The 12,819-nt window shown below is 40.0% G+C and overlaps 1 protein-coding gene across 1 annotated transcript in view; it reads right to left on the bottom strand.

Moving 5' to 3' along the window:
- The window catches only part of TBC1D9 (TBC1 domain family member 9), a 113,007-nt gene extending 100,744 nt beyond the window's left edge, over positions 1-12,263 (bottom strand). The window contains exon 1 of the mRNA XM_065877183.1: positions 12,131-12,263. Within this exon, the coding sequence (XP_065733255.1) occupies positions 12,131-12,263 (133 nt within the window). The remainder of the gene's footprint in view (positions 1-12,130) is intronic.
- Between the last annotated feature and the right edge of the window lie 556 nt (positions 12,264-12,819).

The following is a 12,819-nucleotide window of genomic DNA, read 5'->3' on the forward strand; positions in this document are numbered from 1 at the left end:
ATACATAATTAATCTACAAAGAAAACTGTTAACTGCTAAGTGCAGCTAAGAGCAATTTCATTAATACTTGGAAATTGGGGGCTTCCCTGATGGTGCAGTGGTTAAGAATCCGCCTGCCAAGGCAGGGAACACGGGTTCGAGCCCTGGTCTGGGAAGATCCCACATACCGCGAAGCAACTAAGCCCGTGCACCACAACTACTGAGCCTGAGCTCTAGAGCCCACAAGCCACAACTACTGGAGCCCATGAGCCACAGCTGCCGAAGCCTACGCGCCTAGAGCCTGTGCTCCGCAACGAGAAACGACTGCAATGAGAAGCCCGCACACCACAATGAGTAGACCCCACTCGCCACAACTAGAGAAAGCCCGCGCACAGCAATGAAGACACAACACAGCCAAAACTAAAAATAAATAAAATAAATTTAAAAGAAAAACTTGCAAATTGGCAAGATGAATGCATTTACCCTAAAAACAGGAGGCCTTCTAGAACATCGCTTTGTTGTCTCTCTCACTCCTGGGAGTTCTTTGGTGTAGGGAGGAAGTTTTCGTCCACCCTCTTTGACTCCCCGGCTGGGTTTGAAAATTAAACTGACAAAAACAGACTAACAGGAGAAAAGCATACAAATCGTAGTGAATCTGTACATGCACGCAGGAGCCTTCACAAGAGAATGAAGCCCAAAGAAGAGGCCAAAGGAGGAAACTCTTAGACCTTTTAGACAAAGAAACAACTATATTTGTGAAGAATTGTCAAAACAAAGGGGTTTGGGCTAGGGGTATAATCCAACTAGGGTTAGGTAGTCCTCATCTTACTTAACTAGGAAGATAAGGTATAGTTTAAAAAGGTTTGTTTGCAGAGTCCTCTGGTGCTGCCTCTGGGCTGATAAGAGTCTGTCTCTAGCAAAAGGAAAATTTATTTCCTGCCTTTAGGCAGGAAAGGGGAGCTTTCCCTATGTTTACTGCTTCTTAACTGCCTTCCTTTATCAAATGTCATGTTTCCCTAGTTGTGATGGTCTCCACGCGGTGCAAAAAGTCCATTTCCTGGACAGTCCACTGCTAAATCTCAGATCAAAATATTCTGATACAGTCTTAGTCTGTACTTGTATCATCCCCATGCCTATGTTTTTAGCTCTCCCAAATTTATTCATCCAGGTTTTTTTTTTAATATTTATTTAATTTATTTATTTGGCTGCTCTGGGTCTCAGTTGCAGCATGTGGGATCTAGTTCCCTGACCAGGGATTGAACTCAGGCCCCCTGCATTGGGAGCATGGAGTCTTAGCCACTGGACCACCAGGGAAGTCCCTAGTCATCCAGGTTTGATCGCTGGTTAGTAATAGTTCAGCAAGAGAAACTTGCCTTTTCTTTCTTTTATATCTTTATGAAGTGCAGCCTTCCAAACACAGTTGGTACTCAAACATTTCTAACAGAACAGCTTTTGACTTTGGGTAATGAGAAACTGAGGATATCACACTTTTGGTTTTGGGTAAAGAGAAATTGTCTCAATCTCTTGGTGATGTCCTCTAACTTAAAGCACCCATATTCTAATTCGCCAGGATCCATGAAGCTCCTAAAGTTGCATGTAAAATTTTTCAGTGTTTTCATTCTTAGGGAGGTAGAGTCAATTGCTTTTATTAGATTCTCAAGGGGGATAGTAAGGAAAATGAAGTTAACCTATGTCACTATAATTAGTCTTGTAAAGAAAAATAAATACAAAGTCAAATAGGCCCCCACTTGTTAGCTGTGTGATCTGTGGCAAATCACTCCATCTCTTTAATGCCTTACTTTCCTTTCCTATGAAATGGAGATAATAGTAGCACCACTTTATAATGGCATAGAAGATAATTTGCACGACTATCTGCTACTGAGGACAACTATACAAATGGGACAAGAATGTACTTTAAAATATCAAAGAATTAAAAAGAGATAAATTACTTCACCTGGGAAAGTGGCTCAGAGACAAGAGCCCTACTTGGGAGGAAACTATTATTTGGGGAGGCATTTGCTTCTTCCCAAAGGGGCCTCTGAGTGGCTGAGAGTCTGGATGTGCTTTTAACAGAATCAGAAACTGGAAAGACAAGGGTAGCAATCAGTGTCAGCAAAGAGGCAGGAAAGTAATGATGCTCCTCTCTCTTTGGGTTGAGACCTTAGAGATCTACAACCTAATCATAAGTGTGAATCTTAAGTAGGCAAAACCACCCAGGTTAGAGCTCAGTTTTGAAATATATCAATACCTAAAAACAAAGTGATTTTGGTTTGCAACTGGCAGAAAAAAATTCTCTGCTACACTGTCTTCTATTTCAGAATACTTTTGCAAAGTAGAAGTACAATGTCCCTACGTAATGAAAAGTAACCAGGCATACAGGATGATATAATAGCATTAATGAAAACTAGGAGAAATGACAGTCAATAGAATAGACCCACATGGGCTGAAGATATTACAGTTCAAAGGGACTTTAAAATAACTATGCTTGCCATGCTCAAGAATGATTTTAAAAATGGAGAGTTCTGATAGATAACTGGAAATTATAAAAATGAACCAAATGGAAATCTTAGAATTGAAAAGTAATTCAGAATGGGTAGGCTTATACAGACTAAATACAGTTAAATAGATAGTGAATTGGAACACAGATCAGAAGAAAATAACCAAAATGAAGCAAGTACAAATCAGAAGGTAACAGACATAGAAGATACAATGATGTCTAACATACATGTAATTGGAGTTCCAGAAAGGAAGACTAAAAGAATGGGGTAAGAGCAATATTTGAAGAGCCATTGGGTGAACTTTACAAAGCCAATGAACAATAGATCAAAAAAGTCCTACCACCCCATGCAGGGTTTTTTAAAATCCACAAATAGCTGGATCATAGTAAAACCGCAGGAAACCAAGGTCAAAGAGAAAACCTTAAAAGCAGCTGGAGAAAAAGACATATTATTACACAGAAGCAATAATTCGGAGTGACAGTTTACTGCTCCAGAAAAGAGAGAGAGAGAGAGAGAGAGAGAGAGAGAGAGAGAAAAAATGCAAATCAGAAGACAATGGAACAATATCTTAACCATGCTTTAAAAAATTAACTGCCAATCATTCAAAACAAAAATGTACTTCAAGAATGAAAGCATAGGGCTTCCCTGGTGGCACTGTGGTTGAGAGTCCGCCTGCCGATGCAGGGGACACGGGTTCGTGCCCCGGTCCAGGAGGATCCCACATGCCGCGAAGCGGCTGGGCCCGTGAGCCATGGCCGCTGAGCCTGCGCGTCTGGAGCCTGTGCTCCGCAGCAGGAGAGGCCACAACAGTGAGAGGCCGTGTACCGCAAAAAAAAAAAAAAAAAAAAAAAAGAATGAAAGCATAATGAAGACATTTTCAGACATAAAAAAGCTGAGAAAATCTGTCACCAGTAGGCTCTCACTAAGGGAAAGAGTAAAGGATGTTTTACAGGCAGTAGAAAAATGATTCTAGAAAAAAGAGCAGAGAAGAGGAAAGAACAATAAAAATGGTAAACATGTGGAAGTCTAACTGAATAAAGACTTTAAAAAATAGTAGTAATTATATATATGCTCTTGTGTGGAAAATATATAAAAAATTAAAATACATTACAACAATGGCATATGAATTGAGGGCGTGCGGTGGGGGTGAGGGGTAAATGGAGTTAAAGTAGCCAAGGTCCTTGCATTATCTGGGAAGAGATTAAAAGTATCAATTAAAAAAATGTTTAATAAAATGAAAATACCAATTAACAATATATTTTAAGTCAAGAAGGCATTATGATCTCCATAGTGACCACTAAAAGAATAGAGAAATGAATATAAAACTTCTAGCTGGACTTCCCTGGTGGCGCAGTGGTTAAGAATCTGCCTGCCAATGCAGGGGACACGGGTTCGAGCCCTGGTCTGGGAAGATCCCACATGCCACGGAGCAACTAAGCCCGTGTGCCACAACTACTGAGCCTGCGCTCTAGAGCTCACGAGCCACAACTACTGAGCCCGTGTGCCACAACTACTGAAGCCTGTGAGCCTAGAGCCCATGCTCTGCAATAAGAGAAGCCACCGCAATGAGAAGCCCGCGCACCGCAACAAACAGTAGCCCACGCTCACCACAACCAGACAAAGCTCGTGCTCAGCAACAAAGACCCAACGCAGCCAAAAATAAATTAATTAATTAACAAAAAACTTCTAGCTAATGGAGGCTTAAAAATGTAAGCATTAAAATAAAACAAAAAACAAACCCCCCAAAACCCATATGCTACCAAAAGGCAAGGAAGGAAGGCAAATAAAAAGAACATAGAGCCAACAGAAAACCATAGAAAACACTTAATAAGATAGTAAATTTAAACCCAAGTCATATGTACATTGACTAAATAATCCAATTAGAAGGTGAAGATTTTCAAACTGGATTAAGAAAAAAAAAAATCAACCATCTACTACTTATAAAAGACATCTAATATAAGGATACAGGGACTTCCCTGGTGGTCCAGTGGTTAATACTCCGTGCTTCCAATGCAGGGGGCCTGGGTTCAATCCCTGGTCAGGGAACTAAGATCCCACATGCCCTGCGGCACAGCCAAAAATGAATTTTAAAAATACATATGTATGTGTGTATATATACACACACACACACATATATAGATAGATAGATAGATGGATACAGAAAGGTTGAGAGTAAAAGTATGAAAAAGATAACCATACAAACATTAGCCAAATAAATCTGCTACAACTATAATGATGAAGCAAAGAGCAATTCTGGAGATACAAACATTTCATGATAAAATGTTCAATTCACCAGAAATATATTACAATTATAAATGTATATATTCCTAATGATACAGCCTTAAAACATATAAAACAAAAATTGGAAGTACTACAAGGACAAATAGTCAAAACCACAATTATGGTGGAAGAATTGAACACAAGCAGCAAAGTTAACCACTGAACATAAATAAAGCATTTATCCAGCAACTGCAAGGCACGTTATTCTTCTCAAGCACAACGTGTAACATTTTCAAAAATTGACCATCAACAGGGAATAAAACAAATCTTACTAAATTTCAAAGCACTGAAATCATATAAATATGGTTATGGTTTCTAACTGCAGTAAAATAAATACCAAAATGTTTGAAACTTAAGAACTATATATCTAAATAACTCAAGATAACATGCAAAAAAGGATCAGAATGTAAAAAAACTATTTTGAGTGAAATAACCACCAAAACGCTATATATCAAAACTTAGCTGTGAAGTGCAGGTAAAGCCATGCTTAGAGGGAAAAATTATCTAGAATAAATATACTAGAAAATAAGGCTGAATATCAATGAACTAATATCATTTTCAAAAGCTAGAAAAATAACAATGTATACTCAAAGAAAACAGAAAGAAGGAAATAATAAATGGTAGATATTAATGAAGTAGAAAATAAATGTAAACAGAAAAGGTCAACAGGTCTAGAAGCTGATTCTTTACAAAACTCATAAATTCCTAGAAAGACCGATTAAGAAAGGGAAGGCACAAATAACCAATGTCAGGAATAAAAACGGGGGCTATCACTGTACATCCTACAGACATTAAAAATATGAGAATATCATTAACAAATTTATGCCAATATATTTGAAGATCTAGGATGAAAAAGATAAATCCTAGAAATAAGCAACTTATAAAACTGACAGTAAAAGAAAAATTTTAAACATTTGAATAGCTGTCATACCATTCAACAAACCCACAAAGAACACTTCAAGGCCAGATAACTTCACCTGTGAGTTTAGCCAATGTGTCAAGGTGAAACAATACTGCTATCACACAAAGTCTTCCAGAAAACAGAACAAAGAGTTAGCACTCCACAACTTATTTTTAAGGCCAGTATAATCTTGATGCCAAAATTTGACAAGGATATTGTGAAAAACAAAAATTATAGGAAAATTCTACTAATTTATCAGGGTGCAAAAATCCTAAATAAAAGATTAGCAAGTGATATTAAATAAACACATTAAAAAAAAACCCAGTAACATGTCACAGCCAAGTTGGATTATTTTATATATACAAGTTTGATTTAACACCTGAAAATCAGTTAATATGTCACCATACTAACAGAATAAAAGAGAAAAAATCATACGATTACTTTAATAGATATAGAAAAGCATGTGAAACAATTCAGGAGCCATATATAATCAAAAACTTTTAGCAAACTAGGGATAAGAATTCCCTTTAAATGAAAAAAAAAATTATCTACATGGTGCAGCCATTGTGGAGAATAGTATGGAGATTCCTTAAAAAACTAAAAATAGAGTTACCATATGATCCAGTAGACCATATGGTCCACTCCTGGGCATATATCTGGAGAAAACTATAATTTGAAAAGATACATGCACCTCAATGTTCATAGCAGCACTATTTACAATAGCCAAGACATGGGAGCAACCTAAATGTTCATCAACAGATGAATTGATGAAGAAGATGTGGTGCATATATACAATGGAGTATTACTCAGCTACAAAAAGAATGAAATAATACCATTCACAGCAACATGGATGGACCTAGAGATTATCATAGCAAGTTAAATAAGTCAGACAGAGACAGACAAATATCATATGATATCACTTACATGTGGAATCCAAAAAAATGACACAAATGAACTTATTTACAAAACTGAAATAGACTCACAGAAATAGACTCACAATAGAAAACAAACTTATGGCTACCAAAGGGGAAAGGAGGGCAGGGATAACTTAAGAGTTTGGAATTAACATATAAACACTACTAAAGGTAAAATAGATAGCTAACAAGGACCTACTGTATAGTACAGGGAACTATACTCAATATCCTGTAATAATCTATAAGGGAAAAGAATCTGAAAAAGAATAGATAGATAGATAGATAGATATAACTGAATCACTTTGCTGTACACCTGAAACCAACACAACATTGTAAACCAACTATACTTCAATTAAAAAAAAACTAAAAAAATCACCATAGTTGATGAACAAATGATAAATGTTGAAAGTCATTCAAGACCTCAAAAGGGAAAAGGATATGTACTATCAGCACTTCTATTCAACACTGTACAATCTGCCTGTGCAAAATGCCAAAGAAAAAAAATTTTAAGCATAAAGATTAGAAAAAAACAAATTTCTCAGATGATATGATTGTGTATATAAAAAATACATAAGAATCTACAGATAAATTACTAGAATTCATTTCATAAGTTAGCTAGGCTCTGGATACAGAGTCAATTTTTAAAGTTATATTTCTATAGGTTAGCAAAGAAAGAATTCGAAAATAAAATTTTAAAACGGAAACAATATACAGCAGAGTAAAAAAAATACCTAGGAATAAATCCAATACAAGATGTGAAAGACGTTTACAGACAAAACTATGAAACATCACTGAAAGAAATTTTGAAAGCTCTAAACAAATAGAGGCATATACCATGTTCATGGACCAGAAGATTCAATATTATAAAGATATTAATTTTGCCCAAATTTATTAATAAACGCAATGTGATCTCAATCAAAATCCCAACAGTTTAAGTCTTTGTTGTTGCTGTTGTTTTGTTTTGGTGGAACTTAATAAGCTGATTCTAAAATGTTGCATAAATGTAAAAGACAGAGACTAGACAAGAAACTCTTACAGAACAAAATAAGAGGACTTGATCTAATGAATATAAACTCCTATTAGAAAACTACAGTGTGGTATTGGTGCAAAAATATTCTCATAGACAAAAGGAATAGACTAGAGAGCCCAAACACATATTGGGACACTTGAATTATGAACAAGGTAGCCCCATAGGGCAGTGGGAACAGAATGGACTTGCCAGTAAATTATGCTGGGATAACTGAAGGTCCATAAATTATTTTAATTTAAAACTTTAACCCCATCTCACACAATATGCAAAAATTAATTCCCAGTGAATTGTAAATATAAATTTGGGGGTTAAAACTGAGAAGTTTCTAGAAAAAAATATACAAGACCTCAGAGTAGGAAAAGACTTATTGAACAGAACACAATGAAACACTAACCATAAAGGAAAACGGAATCTGTAAAGGACTCGGTTATTAAAATTAAGACCCTCTTTTCATCCTTAAGAGAGTGAATAGGCAAGCAACAGAATGAAGATTGTGCCACACATACGACCAACAGTGAGTTCATATCCAGAATATATTTTAAAATACCTACAAATCAGTAAGAAAAAGACAAACAACCCAATGACAAAGGGGACAAGAGACTTGAACAACCATGTCACAAAATATTGCAAGTGGCCAATAAACATGAACAAGTGCTCAACCTCATCAATAAGGAAAAAGCAAATTAACTTCACAATGTGATATTGCTGCAAAACCACCAGAATGGCTAAAATTACAAAGACTGACAATGTTGGCAAGGATAAGTAGCAAGGGAAATTCCCATATGTTGTGGGTGGGAGTATGTTGGTACAACTACTTTGGAAACCAGTTTGGTATTATCTACTAAAGTTGATGATACACATAACCTATGAGCTAGCAATTCCTCTCCTGGGTACAGACCAAACAGAAATGCATGTCCACAGGCACCAAGAAACACAAATAAGAATGACGACAGCCACCTATCCACAGACCCCAAAAGGACCATCCAAGGTCCTCCAACAAAACAGTGGATAAATGCGGATAAATGATTGTGCTATACTCATATAATAGTTTTCCGCACAGCATAGGGAAATGAAAAAACTACAGCCACAAGCAACAACATTCATAAATATCACAGAGCAAAGAATCCAGACACATGTGAATACATACTCCATTATTCCATTCATTCCTTGCTCAAAAAGACAGGTGAAACCGAAATACAGTGTTTAGAGATAGGCGCTTTGTTGGAAAAACTGTAAAGAAAAGTGAGGAAATGTTTACCAAAAAACATCAGAACAGGTTTTCTGTTTTTTACCTTTGGGAAAGGGTGAGTAGTGATTGGGAGAGGGTCACAAGAGAGGATTCTAGGGTACTGGCAGTGTTCCAATTTTTATCCTCATGTTGGTTACAAGGTGTTGGTTGCAAGGTGTTACTTGTGATAAGTCACTGCACTCTACATCTCTATTTTGTACACTTTTTTGTATGTGTATGAAATCTCAGTTAAAACGGGTTAATAAATAATGAAATGCATCTACAATTAAACAAAAAAACTTCATTGTGTCAATACCCATGTATATTGCCTGCAATCAAAAAGAGAATAGCTTGAAAAGCGGCAGGGGGTGGGGGGGGGGCAAGTATCCTCATTGAGGCCCATTATTTTTTTACAGCTTTTGTGCTAACATCTTATTTACAAAACTTGTTTACAAAACTGAAATAGACTCACAGAAATAGACTCACAATAGAAAACAAACTTATGGCTACCAAAGGGGAAAGGAGGGCAGGGATAACTTAGGAGTTTGGAATTAACATATAAACACTACTAAATATAAAACAGATAACTAAGAAGGACCTACTGTGTAGTACAGGGAACTATACTCAACATGCTGTAATAATCTATAAGGGTTCACAAGCACTGTGAACCATTGAGCACTCCTGACCAGTTCACAATGAGTGGGTTTCCCACTCATCCGTAATCCATTCGATGAGTGGACGATGGTGCACTGGTCCAGATAATGCACATTATATAAAGGTCCTGAGATCTTCCAGAAGATCTCCAATAAAGGATACCCAACACCTGCTCTTCCCTCCTCTCCTCACAGGCCAATCTTTTTCTTTCTTCAGTTCTCAGCTCCAGGTCTCTTCTACAGGGAATCCTTCCTTGCACCTACCCCTACCCGGAATGGGGTAACGTCTCCTTTTGACATTAGTGCTGGTCATTCTCAGTTTGTCCCCACCTCCCAGTTCCACCCCTGGGAGGCTGATCCCTAGGCACTAGATCACCAGGACAGTCCATCCAGCCAGCTTCTACTGGGTTCCACAGAGGAGAGGCAACGGCAGAAGCTGGGAGGTGAGGAGAAGAGAGAAGTCGGACATGTCCTCCCCACCCTCTTTTGCTGTGGTCTGTGTTCCTAGGGGTGGCTGCTTCTCTGGAGACCCAAACTCTTCCAGTAGCATCATTCCTGCCACCTATAACAGCTCTCCACTGCTGTGCCTTTCACTGGTCCTGGGAACCCTGCCTTCATCTAAGTTGTCTTTTCACTAAATTCTCTTCACTTGAACTAGGTTGGATTCCGTTTTCTGCCGGGACCCTGCGGAATGGAGATTTTATATTAATTTATAGGATAATTTTATCCGCATCTGTCTTCTCCTGCTAGGCTGTGAGCTTCATGACACTGGCACTTTAGAAGTTACCAACCAATATTTTAAATGATATAGTGAGTTAATGAACGCATGAATGAGCCCACATTAGAATTAGAATATACTGTACATTGTACGAGGATTTCTAAAATGCCCCTCATACATTTGATGTGGCACCAACCAATCTGAGCAAACATTTTTCCTACGTTGGTTGAAAATAGCCTTTGTTGGCAGGAATATTTTTACTCATTTCAATGATTTCAATTATTCTAGCGATAAGTGCAATAGCTATGATTTCTCAATTCAGAAGCTAAGTTTATCTGAAATAAGTCATCGATGATGAGATTCCAAATGGACTGCAGTTAATTACAGCTCTAAGAGTCAGTAGGAATGCAATAAAAAAGTTAACTAGAAAAAGAAGGCTCTGCATCTCTTATTTTTTGTAACCTATTGCAAATGACTCTAGAAAACAAATACTTAGTAGTTGAGGGTGTGGGAAGGGTTATCTCCAGGCAGGAAATGTTCTTTGTTAATACAATAAACTATCTACTCTACATTGTTGCTTTAGACTTAAAGGACAATCTGGGCTGATACCAATATTAGATATGCAAGTTTCATATTAATGTACATAGTTAGACAACTTCTACAAAATGAACTGGAAAATGCTGATTCTAGGCCACTAATCAGAATTTCTGGAACACAATCTGGAGGTCTGCAGACTCCCTTCTTTTATGGTAGAAAAAGTGCAGAAAAATCAGATTATCTAGAGGCGCCCTGATGTGCAAGCAAACTAGTAGATGCTGTACAGTGTGACACTTGAATTTTACTCGAGAAAACTAGTTCATAAGTTAGAATCACAACTACATACACACTATATCAAGAATTTTGAGTTCATAGCAGGGCATTTTGAAAGCTCCAATTTACCTAGCATGCAAGCTCCTGGTGAGGGATATATTCTGAACTCTGCAGAGGTCAAGGTTCATCTCTTTTCTACAATATCTTTCCTGGTTAAACCTCTCCTGTTCCTTCTGCTAACTTTTTCGTTCTAAAAAGCATCCCAGTTCTGTTCATTCTAACCACGAGGGAGAGGGGAAGGTCCAATTTCTCTAGTATGGTATGAGTTCAACATCATCTGTCATCTCCCACCATGCAAACTAGTTACTTAATAAAAGAAGACCTTTCTAATATGGCACTACTTGGGATAGGCATCTGATTTTACCATGTGGAATGATATGGCATGGTTTTAGTAATAGTTACAATATTAACAATACCTGTGAGGGGGTGTGGGGAAGAGACTGAGTTAAAAATGATTAAAATGCAGCTATACTTCTGATTCATTTTATAACCAGACAACTTGCTTTGTTATGCCTAATTAGATGCAACAACAACAACAAAATTCCTTTTCCTTCCTTTTTCCTTTTCTCTTCAGGCGTAACTAACATAGGAAATGACCACACCAGCTCCTTACTGATTGCTTCCCTGGAAACAAAAGAGCATTTTATACCTGATCCTGCCATTACCAAAAGAGAATCAAGTAAAAATTAACCGCCCTTCCCCTCTCTTGCCCATATAGAAAGCAGTATTTTTTAAAAGGGGGAGAGGGGAAGTACCGCATTCAATTCCTAAGGACTGATGCTCCCCCCTCCCCAGACTCACTCATCTCCATTATCATAAACATCACCCACTTATGGGGCGCCCGGTACATGAAGGGCCCCATCGCCTGACAGGGTGAGAAAAGAAGCATCTCTTTCAGTCTGAAAATTACGACTCCTGATGCTTTCCACGCAGCAAAGCGGGCGGGTCACCCAGCCCCAAGGGACAGGGCGGCGTCTCTCGGGTGCCCGCAGCCCAGGGCGGCGGGCGGCGCCGCAGCTCCCGGCCCCCCTCCCGCAGAGACCGGCCGCGGATCCTTACCCGCCAGTCCGCCGCCGCCGCCGCCTCCATCGCCCGCATGCCCCTTCCTCCGCTGCAGGATGAAGTAGGGGTTGGCCCTCTCCGTGATCCACAGCGCGTTGGCCAGCAGCACCTCTTCGGGGTTCACCCACATGTTCCCGGGCGCCGAGGGCGCACGCACAATGGGGCGGCAGGTCGGGTCCCGCGCGCACCGGCGCGCACTCCCGGGCACACGCGCGCCCGCCCGTCCGCTCGCCAGCCCGCCAGCTAGGTGCGGCGGCCGAGAGCGACTTCACCAGGGGGCGGCCCGCGGCGCCCGGGTCACAACAAAGCCCCCGCGGGCGGCCGGGGAGGATGGCGAGGACGCGGGCACCGCGAGCAGCATCCTCTCCCCGGCGCCGCCGCCTTCCGCGAGCCCGCGGCCGCAGACGCCCAGGCTCTTCGCTCCGCAGCCCGGCCGGGGCCCAGGGCGGCGGGAGGAGAAAAAGGAAGGGGAGCGGGAGAAGGAGGAAGTGGTGTGGCTCAGTCCCGGGATCCGGCTCAGCGCCGAGCAGGGCTGCGGGCGCCGCCAGCTGATTCGGCCCCGCGGGTCGGGCAGAGCTGGGCTGGGACGCGGCTGCTCCCACAGCGCCCACCCAGGGTCCGGGCCGCCTCCGTCTCTAGAAGCTCAGAGCCCTAGCGCGTTAACACTTCGCGTTGGGGCCGCTCGC

The sequence above is a fragment of the Phocoena phocoena genome, chromosome 5 (genome assembly GCF_963924675.1).
Source record: "Phocoena phocoena chromosome 5, mPhoPho1.1, whole genome shotgun sequence".
Lineage (NCBI taxonomy): Eukaryota > Metazoa > Chordata > Mammalia > Artiodactyla > Phocoenidae > Phocoena > Phocoena phocoena.